Source organism: Pseudorasbora parva, chromosome 22 (genome assembly GCF_024679245.1).
Source record: "Pseudorasbora parva isolate DD20220531a chromosome 22, ASM2467924v1, whole genome shotgun sequence".
NCBI lineage: Eukaryota > Metazoa > Chordata > Actinopteri > Cypriniformes > Gobionidae > Pseudorasbora > Pseudorasbora parva.
In genome coordinates this window covers 2,596,705-2,608,482 of record NC_090193.1, presented here as the reverse complement: position 1 = coordinate 2,608,482, position 11,778 = coordinate 2,596,705, and the positions used below count along the sequence as shown (strand labels likewise).

General features: G+C 39.8%; 1 protein-coding gene across 1 annotated transcript; it reads left to right on the top strand.

Moving 5' to 3' along the window:
• Nucleotides 1–327: 327 nt before the first annotated feature.
• On the top strand, nucleotides 328–9,485 carry LOC137058852 (uncharacterized). The gene is made up of 6 exons (XM_067432354.1): nucleotides 328–428; nucleotides 3,155–3,259; nucleotides 3,365–3,509; nucleotides 3,626–3,809; nucleotides 7,621–7,682; nucleotides 9,471–9,485. The coding sequence occupies exons 1-6, from the start codon at nucleotides 328–330 to the stop codon at nucleotides 9,483–9,485; spliced, it is 612 nt and encodes a 203-aa protein (XP_067288455.1).
• Nucleotides 9,486–11,778: the final 2,293 nt, after the last annotated feature.

Sequence of the window (11,778 nt, the reverse complement as noted above, 5' to 3'; positions counted from 1 at the left end):
TGCCTGACGGATTGGGTCCAGGAAATGTTTGAAAAGGTCTTGGACCGCAGACACGCTGAAATAAAAGACCCCATGAGACAGCTGGAAGTGGTGAATAATGCACAAATAATTCTGGCAATCTTGAAAGAATCTGTATTTGTTGTTATGATTTTTAAAATGAAAATAAGGCTCAGTAAAGTTGTAAAGTCAGCACACAGCGATGTGTGATCAAATGCAACACGCAAGCAAGCTGATGGTTTGTAATTCTCCCTCCAGATTCAGGACTATTTTCAGTTTGAAAGAGAAGAGCTCAATGCAAACCCATTCACAAACGCGCCGGAAGTCCCCATGACTTTGCATTATTCCAGCTCTAAAATCTGTGTGAAGTCTGAGGACCAGGAAAAGACTTCACCTGAAAGAGAGCCGATTGACCCGGAGGCCACAAAAGCGTAATTACTTTTACATCATTGTTAAAGGGATACTCTACTGCTTTTTCATATTAAACTGTTATTCCCTTAACTAAGACGAGTTGACACACACCTCTCTCGTCTGAGTGTGTGCTCTTAATCTCTCTGACGCGCGGTGACGATCTGATAGCATTTAGCTTAGCCCACTAAGCCCGTGGGCTAAGCTATTTCACTTTATTTCACGATCAAATATGGTGACACAAAATAAAACGTGCCTCTTTTCTAAGCGGATTAAAAATGAACTATAATGTATGGCGGAATAGCACTTCTGAGAGTACTTCGACTCGGCGCAGTAAAAAGTCCCGGCTGAAAAATCCTCCCTCAAATCTCCTCCTCCGTCTCTCATTTCTGTCAATAGGAGGAGAGGATTTTTCAGGCATTACTTTTTACTGCGCCGAGTCGAAGTACTCTCAGAAGTGCTATTCCGCCATACATTATAGTTCTCCTTTTTAATCCGCTTAGAAAAGCGTCTCGTTTTATTTTGTGTCACCATATTTGATCGTTCAGCTATTGGTGTAACTGTATTTAAATAGGGAAACGTGGAGGAGTTTGGGCGCTTCTAACTTGATCTCTGTTTGTTACCATAGTGAATGAACTGGGCTTAGTGGGCTAAGCTAATGCCGCCTTCACGTGCTATCGGACGTTTCCTACTTCCCACTTCAGAAGTCGTGATTTCGAGCTTGTTGTGTTCAGGTGCTTTGTTGTCGGAAAGAATGGAGGACGCCAGGTTCATACTTGTGTGCGTCTTGGGAAAACGTTATTTTAACACTATGGGCCCTATCTTGCACCCAGCGCAATTGACTTTGTACACCGACGCATGTGTCATTCCTATTTTGCACCCGCGCAAAGCACGCTTTTCCCTCCACAGAAGCACGTCGCTAAACCAGTGAATGAACTTGCGCTCCCTGGGCGGTTCAGCGCAAAAAAGGAGGCGTGTTCCGGCGCAAACAATCACTGGTGCTATTTTGCTGTTCCATTAAACAGTTGCGCCACTGACCAGAAAAAACCTGGTCTAAAGTCAGTGGCGCGCTGCGCGTTGTTCATTATGCTATTTTAAGGGCGCTTGCTTGACCATAATGTATAGCGTGCCCAACGCGCAGACACTTTGCTCATGAAATCTACACAGATGCTCCATAACGAAACAAAAATATATTGCAGTATATTGGAAAATATCATGTAATATATTAGGCAATATATTCACATATATGGGATTTAATATTTATATTCACCAATATATTGCAATATATGAAAGCGGCAATCATTTGTATATTTTCCAATATATTACAGGAATATATAATATGTATAATACCATCAATATATTATTCCATGTATTTACAATATATTATAATATATTTTGAAGTAATATATTGGTAAATATATTTTCCTTTCATAAGGGGCAACAGTTATTTTTGCAAAGCATAAATTGTTACACTAAAAAAAATATTAACACATTGTGGTGTGCCACGAAGATGTGAAAAAATAGGGATAAATCTATCTTACAAATTATTCAGGCTTATTGTAGTAATTAAGGATCAGACCTGTTTGCCCAATAGTGGCAAGACATATATGAATATAAGGACATCTGACAAATTGGTTTGTCCGTCAAGAACCAGGAAAAAAAATCGACTGAAAAACTGAAAAAACTGTTTAACCGACGCCTGTTTCACCGATGCTATTTTGGGTGGGTTTCTCCCATCCCCATACAACACAACTTCTGTCTTTCACTCCCTTACGAAAGGAAAATATATTTACCAATATATTACTTGAAATATATTTTAATATATTGTACATATATGGAATAATATATTGATGGTATTATAAAATATTCATGTAATATATTGCAAAATATACAAATGATTGCCGCTTTCAATATATTGCAATATATTGAAAAATATAAAAATTAATTCCCATACATGTGAATATATTGCCTAATGTATTGCATGAAAGTTTCTAATATACTGCAATATATTTTTGTTTCGTAAGGGCTGCTCTTACAAGAACGTGCGCCTGGTAAATACGCCATAATAATAGCGATCCATAATGGAACTTGCGCTCCTGCTTTTAAAGGGAATGTTGGATGCCGCTCTGATTGGTTTATTCACGTTACGCCCAAACCACACCTATGAATAATGAAGCTACTTCAGACCAACCCATTTTAGATTTGCGCCGGGCGCAAGAGCCATTTATCCCGCCGGGAAAATAGCAACAGCGCCGAGACCCGCCCACAAAGTTACTTGCGCTCCGCGCTTTGACACTTGCGTTTCAGATCGTTAAAATAGGGCCCTATAACCATTTCAGTCATTTCCCGGTCCACGAAAATCATAATGACTGTGAAACACTGCAGCACAACATGAAAGCATATTGTTTATAATCACATTCACAATAAAGCCATAATGTAGACAAGATAAGGCTGCTTAAAGACTAAAATGGCAATAGTTTTCAGCCATGATCCTATACTTTTACCTCACTATCTAGATAGTCACCTCATAGTTTTTCCACAATTATATACAAACGCCATTTTCTTCTAAGAGGTCGCTGGGGAAAGTCACTTTAGTTAATTTCCTCTACAGTATCAACTCGTCTTAGTTAAGGGACTAATATAGTTTAATATGTAAAAGCGGTGGAGTATCCCTATAATGTTGATTTGTTTCAGTTTTGGTTGCCAGACACTGAGTTATTGTTTTTAATCATCTCCGTTACTGTTTCAGTCAAGTCTTCTGTGCCCATGATGACCATATAGCGGAGGAATCTCTGAACTTCATATACGACCAGGAGCGGGTCCTCGAGAGCTATCAGGATGATAGGGAAAAGATGTATGTTTCTTGTGCACAACCATGTGTTTGATTTCTACACACTCTCAATCTGGGAAGACAGTAACTGTGTTTGACCATCTTTCTGTCTTGTGTGTTTTTGTGCAGAAAGGAGAAGATGGACGACTTTAGAGAGCAGATAGCCCAAATTAGAAAACTGGAAGTGATGAACAGTAAAGCCATTAGACAAATGAAAGAGCAACTTCATTACCTGCAGGGGTGCAAATATGACCCAGCCGCTATAAGAAAGAAGGTAAGACATCATGGCCCATCTAAAAGCATCACGGCACCACACACACACACACACACACACACACACATCTAAATGTATTAAAAGACTGATCTTGTAAATTTGCTTTTTCTCACCAGATCAGAGAGTTAACGGAGAAGCTCTCAGAGTTTTACGAGGAGGTCTTCGGCCGTTTCTGCAGCCCTTCCTATCCATTCGCAATGATGGCAGATTTAGAAAAGTGGATTTTAAATACGACTGAAGTCGTGCCACTTTTGATACGCCGCAGAAAACAACGGGAGCTTTTTGAAGCCTATGATTCACGTAAGATATAAAAATACATGTCTTCATGACACACAGTGATGAAGCTACTGTGATGATCATCATTTTATGTTTTGTGTGACCTCTTGATAATCTCCCTCCTTTACAGTAGTCAGGGGGCCAAAACTGAAATTAAAACTTTGTCGGACACTTTTTGGTACAAGCATACAACCTATCCAGTATTAATATTTAACCCCCCAACATGTGTTTTAGCCAGGTTGTCAGCTTAGAAAATGTTTTTTTTTTTTTTTTTGTCCATTTTAACACTATAATCTTAAAAGTGGTAAAAGCGGATTTTCCCCCCCAAAGTGCTTCCATTTGCTAAGTTACCTACTAGTCAGGGGGCCAATTCTGAAAAGGGCTTCCGTTAAGACTTTTGCGGACATGTTTTGGTACAAGCTGTCACCCTATTTTTTTTGTTAGAAGACATCCATAAGTAAGATATTAGGGTGGTTGTCAAGCTCCATCATGTGTCAGTCCAAACAGGGATCTAGTGTCCTGTGATAAAGATGCACGTTCATTGTAGGTGATGGACCAAGTTGGTTTGTCTTCATTAGCCTTCCAGCAGATCCATTAGCCTAGGATCTGCTTCCTCATGTCAAATCACAGCTGTGCTGACACAACAGTCCCCTTTGTGGTGTGATACTAGCTGTCTCATTTCGAGTGATGCCTACCAATCCTCCAGCAACCTTTCCGGTTTTGTTGATGCGCTCAAGGCAAAGATCAAATGGCACCTGGTTGAAGCCAGGGGTGGTAAAAGTACTCAAAAGTTATACTCGAGTAAAAGTATATATACCTAAATAAAAAAATACTCCAGTAAAAGTAGAAAGTCCTCCATTCAAACATCACTTGAGTAAAAGTACAAAAGTATCCGATTTAAAAATTACACAAGTACCGAAAGTAAAAAGTAAATATTCAAATTAACTGTAAATATCAATAATTAAGCAGATAAATTATTTTGGGAGTGATATGTAATGCTTTAATTGAACAAATTATAAGATTAGATACTGCAATTAAGAATTTTGTTAGATTTGCAATTCATAAGAGACAAGGAAGCAGCTTAACGCAGTATTAGTCAGGGGGCCAAAACTGATATTAAAACTTTGTCGGACACTTTTTGGTACAAGCATACAACCTATCCAGTATTAATATTTAACCCCCCAACATGTGTTTTAGCCAGGTTGTCAGCTTAGAAAATGTTTTTTTTTTTTTGTCCATTTTAACACTATAATCTTAAAAGTGGTAAAAGCGGAGTTTTTGCCCCTAAAGTGCTTCCATTTGCTAAGTTACCTACTGTAACTTTGGGCAAATGTGCAATATAATCCAATTTATGTGCAATGATCATTAAAAAATTATGTGCATGATCATTAAAAAATAATAATCAATAAATACCACAAGAGTATCACACCACAAAGGGGACTGTTGTGTCAGCACAGCTGTGATTTGACATGAGGAAGCAGATCCTAGGCTAATGGATCTGCTAGAAGGCTAATGAAGACAAACCAACATTTACCTTCTGGCGACAATACACTGTAAAATTTGTAAAATTTGAGTTGATACAATGAAGGAAATTTGATTAATAAATAGAAACTCAAAATATTATTGTATCTAAACCACAAAAAAAATTGATAAATCATGAAAATAGCAATATTTGGCATGTTTCACTGGTGCTGACAGTATTTTATCTGACACTGGTGGCATGCTTCCATTTACAGCCAATATAGGCAATTTACCACAGGAAATGCATGGTTTTTAAAGCTTTTTAACAGTTAGAGCGCCATCTACAGTCGGATCTCCCTAAAACTTTGCATGCTTCATCAGCATGTTATGCCACATATACCGAAAAATTTTCGTGAAGTTTTGAGTTTTCCCTTAGGATTTATAGGCTTTTGAGTGTTTATTGCCACGCCTCTTTTTTAAATGGCCCTGGTATAGCCATTCAAATGCAAAATTTCAACTTTTTTTCTAGATAATTATTGATCTAGAGCAGCAGTTCCCAAACTAGGGGTGCGCAGAATGACCACCGGGGGTGCGCGAGAGAATGTTTGTAAAGGCAGAAAATTGTCTCTTTTTAATTTTTTATTTTAAGTACATAACTTGGATAAAATTCACATGTCAAGAGTATTATAGATAAATATAAATTTCACATTACAAGCTGTAGTAAATTATAGTTAATCATATTTTCATTTCATTTTACAAGTGCGTCTGCGTCAAAGCCCTGACCTTTTCATTTTAGGTCGAAAGAAAAGCGCGTTTTTTTTCACTGAGCACATTCTCTGCAGTCTGAGCGCGATTCACTTCAAGCTCATTCTCTCACTCAGTTAAATAATTAACACCATCACCGCTTACAGTACATGTGTTTTATTGAACTAAATACATTACAATCGGCTAAAACTAATACGCAGGTTACTTTTCTGAACAAGAGCGTTCTCGAGTCTGTGTTTCTCTCACTGTTTACACGAATCACGGCACAGTTCGGCGCACACACACACACACACACACACACACACACACACACACACACACACACACACAAAATACCGGCAGTTCAATGGAGAACACGCAAATCTTAAAGGGGCCACACTATATTCCTACTCGTGGAATATGGACCTCCTCCAGGTATGGTGTGGTTACTGTGGTAGCTAAACTAAGCATTTCATATTTTGCAGCTGTTTTAGGATTAAAATGTTAAACTACCGATACAAATAATCAGGCAAACTAATTAACTATACTGTCAATGTGAGAGGACAAGAGACATTAATGAATATGTTTTTTTCAGATAAAAAAATATTCTAACTATAAATTTATCCTATGTTTTGTTGAATGCATTAGGAGGGGAAGAGACAGGGCAAAATAAGGAGTGATGGAGAAGAGGAGGGAGAAATAATTGACAAATAATTTACTGTCCACTGACTTATTTTTAAAGCTATTTCTCATAATTATTTTGGCTTTCGAATGTCTTAGAATGCTCATATGTAAATCAGAATATTAAAAAAAAATGATCGGGGGAGCATGCCCCCCAACCCCCCTAACAATGCTGTATATATCTTACAACTGAAATGTTGATTTTTTTCTTATATACAGTGGATATTTGTATTTAGTTATTGCTATTAAAAATCTGATGTTTAACCGAAAGAAGGTGGTGGGGGTGTTTGACCGGTATCAAACATTAGGAAGGGGTGCGTGCTACAAACTGTTTGGGAACCACTGATCTAGAGAGTCCCGAGAATTGTCCTAGACTGGTTTGCTTCCGATCAGGCAAAAAACCTAGGACTAGTACGCAAAAGGAGGTTTTTAACATAATTGTAAATATGTAAATAACAATTTGATTGACAGCATTGGTTATAGAGGCAAATTTGTTCAGTATGAGGAGATCTATCATAATATATGCATATTATGTGGTTGTTTTTAACCCCACCTGATTACAGACATGGAAAATGAAGTTAACGCTAAGTTCTGCCAGGAAGACTCAATCGTTACGTCACTAATTACCTTCTCATCTATCCAATCACATCCTTTACCGGAGCATATAAAGGTTGTACTTACTCATGTTTGAGTTCGCAGATACTACCGCTTCAGCATGGTGCGCACATGCTGACGCCGACAGTTAGTTGACGGTCTCGTCTTGTCATGGTTGATCAATGGGTCTTATATAAAGTAACAACTTGCAATACAGTAGCGGTTAAGTCCTCGTCAGCAATCATTTCCTTGGGCTGTCGCGGCAATAGACGCTCGTTCCTTCTAAGGAGAGCAACTTGCGTTCTGATTCAGACAATCACATTCACGGAAGTCTATCTGTGCATGTTATCTAAAGATACGTCTGCGCTCTTCATCACCATTCTGGCGTCCTACATCAGCATTCATCGCTGGGATATGGTTATGTATTTTCAAAGACGATCTGGTGTAGTATCGCTCTCTTTCTCATTGTTGCAAGCATGCATTTCAGACGCACACGCATAGGACGCAGCCCCTGCTCGCACAACGCGATCAGTCCTGTTGTGGCTTGTTTGTGTGTAAACTGACCATTTAATGCCTCGAAAACACTACGCACAGTCTATCATTAATAATCGTTTAGCTGAACAGAACAGATGGCACTGTATAATAACCCCTATCAGTCTCCCCACGAATGCGTGGTAATCTCACGGGGTTTAAAGTAACATGCACCTATTTTATCCGGGCTTCAGGACGAACTAAAGCAAGCCGAATCGCGGATCGGCTCAGCATTATGAGATTGCTGAGGTAAATTAACACGTAATGTGCTCTGAGTAGTCCTTAAAAGTACAGCACCGACATCACTACATGGATATTCCATCTAACGTTACTTCGGTTCTTGCAAGCAGTGGCATACAACACACAATTTAAACTGATAAAATACTGTCAGGTAATTTGGGCTGTCATCCTGTAGTTCATGCAGACATGTTTCGCTCAAATTTTCAAGGGTGTTGAAGAAAACGTCTTGCATCATTTACACTGCTTTCTTCTTATGAGGAAGAAACATAGCGAATGTGCTCCTCGAAGATGCTCTTATTGCTTTATAAACGTACGCATCCATTAACCTCTTATGGTCCGCCAGGATGTGGTCGTGCTGAAGCTCTCTTTGCTTGTATTAGCTCAAAATTACTATCAGATGTAAGTAATTACCTTGACAAACCATACATCACTACAAAGATCTAAGAATAAAGTTTATTTTAATTTCACCTCGGTTTTATTCTCAACTTATAGCGTTAACATGTGCCAGGAGTTATGACTGCGATGATCGGCGTCTTGTGACTTATAATGCGCGTCATGGTCGTCATGAGGATCCCGACTAGTAGTACTTTATTGTTCAGCCTAAGCTGAAAATTGATCTTTGGTCTCGCCACACAATCACAGAACAATTTACAGTACACAACATCCAATAAATACATCTAACAATACAATACATCCACAATGACAAAATTAAAATATTCACATTTCTTACCTCTTATTCAAAAGACTTATAGCGTTGGTACGAAAACATCCCTCAGGGCTTCTAGTTCAAATGCGTACAGATGTGGAGAAATATCACTAGATAGAGTTATATTTATTCAATCTTATTCAAAATCTGTGCTTCACTCATTGAGTGATGTTGTACTATGTTTTCAGCTCATACTGGCAGCTAGAGGGTGCTGGCAAGCTGTAATATTGAACATTTAGTCATATATGACATATGAAGAACAGACAAACATGCGACATTCCAGGAGCTCCCTGGCATAAACAAACCTTGCAGAGATCGCTATGCAGATAGACACGTTCGAAGACAACAAACTCACAATCGCGACAATTGGAAGTTGGCCGTTGGACATGCGTCCTATCAAAAGATGGTTGTGGCCATGCGTCCTATCAGATGTTGGCCGTTGGACATGCGTCCTATCAAAAAAATGGCTGCGGCCATGTGTCCGATCAAAAGATGGCCTGTGGCACATGTGTCCGATCAAAAGATGGCCTGTGGCCCATGTGTCTTATCAAAAGATGGCCTGTGGCCCACGTGTTCTATCAAAAGATGGCCTCCGGCCTATATTTCAGTACATCACCGTAGCTGTGAATCTGGCGCCAGGGAACACGCTTGCCGGCGGTTTCGAATCTTAACTCAAAATAGTATATGGTCTAAAATCTAATTGTTTTTCTCTTCTTTCTCTCCATTAGGAACTTCAGGAATAAGGACCCGTGAGTATACTTCATAAACCGTTCTTTGGGGGTGGGCCCCGTTCACGGTGGATCCTCCTTCCACCTATCTTTGGGGGTGAGCTGCGCCCCTGCCTCTGTAATCAGGCAGGATACGCAGATTCCGTACCCTCGGAATGTGAATTACAAATGGGGCCTACGCCAAAGAACTTGATTGCTTGCTGAGCTCCTAAATAAATGTTATTGTTACAGCATTAATTCTTCCGAGTCTTTCTGGCAGAAATGAAGTTAGCGCAAGTTCTGCCAGGAAGACTCAATCGTTACGTCACTAATTACCGTCTCATCTATCCAATCACATCCTTTACCGGAGCATATAAAGGTTGTACTTACTCATGTTTGAGTTCGCAGATACTACCGCTTCAGCACCACCATCCTCCCCACCACCACCAAGATGGGACCTTTCCTCCACCCCCCCCCCCCCCCCCCCCTACACAACCAGCCAGGCTTTCATATCATCCTCAACAGCACCAGACGGGATCTCCCCTCTACCCTGAAGACTTCAGGATGTCTCTCCCTCCATCCACCCCACCACCACCACCAGATGGCCCCCTTTCGTACTTCGCGGGGGGTGAGCTGCGCCCCTGCCTCTGTAATCAGGCAGGATACGCAGATTCCGTACCCTCGGAATGCGAATTACAAATGGGGCCTACGCCAAAGAACTTGATTGCTTGCTGAGCTCCTAAATAAATGTTATTGTTACAGCATTAATTCTTCCGAGTCTTTCTGGCAGAAATACTATTTACAGCCAATACAGGCAATTCACCATAGGGAATACATGGTTTTAAAGCTTTTTAACACTTATAGCACCAACTACACTCCGATCTCCATAAAACTGTGCATGCTTCTTCAACATGTTATGCCACACCTAGAGTTTCCCCTTAGGATTTATAGGCTGTTGAGTGTATTTTGCCACACCTCTTTTCTAATTGGCCCTGTTACAGCCATCCAAATGCAAAAGTTATTATTAATTATTATTATTATTATATAGTAATTATTAATCTAGAGAGTCCAGAGAATTGTGCTAGACTGGTTTGGTTCCGATCAGGCAAAAAAAAACAGGGACAAGATTGCAAAAGTAGGTTTTTAACATAATTACAAAATTTAATTAATGATTTGATTGACAGCAATGGTTTTAGAGGCAAAGTTGTTAAGTATGAGGAGATCTATCATATGATATGCATATTTTGCAGATGTGTTTAACACCACGTGATTAGAGCCATAAAACTCGTTAGCGCCAACTAGTGGCCGATTTCTTTCAAAATTCTTACAGACCTCTAGGACCATGAGTCAAACATGCCCATCAAGTTTCGTTCTGATCGGCCCCCATTAACCTTGTCTAATAGGTGCTCAAACTTCATTGGCTGATGGCGGCCATGTTTTTTGATATATGCCAATGTCCTCATAGACATATATAGTACCTTGGGCCAAGACATGGCATACCAATTTCGACGTCAGTCGGACTAGCGATCGTGTGGTTATAGCTATTTTCATGTTTTTTCACATTATAGCGCTACCAAGTAGTCAATTGTCACGATTTTTTTATCGTGACCTAAATTTAAGCTCATAGACATGTGTACCAAGTTTGGTGAAAATATCTAATTCCGTTCATAAGTTATAGTCCTTTTAGTAAAAGTGGCCCCGGAGACATTTAAAATTTTGGTTCCCCTTAGCGACTATTCATCGAAATTTCAAATTTCTTTTGTATTTATTAATAGTCTCTCTCCAAAGAACATTTCTGCAGTGGTTTGGTTCCGATCAGGGGAAAAAACCTGGGAGTAGTTTGCAAATATAGGTTTTTCAAAAAACCCAAAATATCTCAAAATTGGCGCCTGAAGGGCGAGGCAATCCGAGGCATGCGTCTGGTCCGTCTCGAGCCAAGGATTCCAACGATATAAGGGAATTGATTAATTAATTCATTCAAATCGGGCAGGAAGAGGGCGGCTTTCAAGCATTTAATGGGATTTTCCACAGAAATGCGTCATTTTGACCCCTTTTTAACCGGTATAGCGCCACCAAGAGGCCAGTCGCCCTGTCCTTTTTCGGGTGACCACACAATGAGCTCTTACATGGGTGTGCTGAGTTTGGTGAAAATATCCCGTTCCGTTGACCAGCTATAGCCAATAAAGTAAAAAGGGGCTCCTCCCCCCTCAAACTTGGCGGCCCTTAGGAACCCTGAATCCAAATTTCCACTTTTTTTCATTGATTATTGACATTCAGACTCCAGAGAATCTGGCTGCACTGGTTTGGTTCCGGTCTGGCCAAAAACCAG

Bases quoted from the DNA above. Each gene is read 5' to 3' on its own strand.
- LOC137058852 (XM_067432354.1), top strand. From the start codon at position 328: ATGACTTTGCATTATTCCAGCTCTAAAATCTGTGTGAAGTCTGAGGAC. The intron at 429-3,154 runs GTAATTACTTTT...TTACTGTTTCAG, and splicing joins GACCCGGAGGCCACAAAAGC to TCAAGTCTTCTGTGCCCATG. The intron at 3,260-3,364 runs GTATGTTTCTTG...GTTTTTGTGCAG, and splicing joins CAGGATGATAGGGAAAAGAT to AAAGGAGAAGATGGACGACT.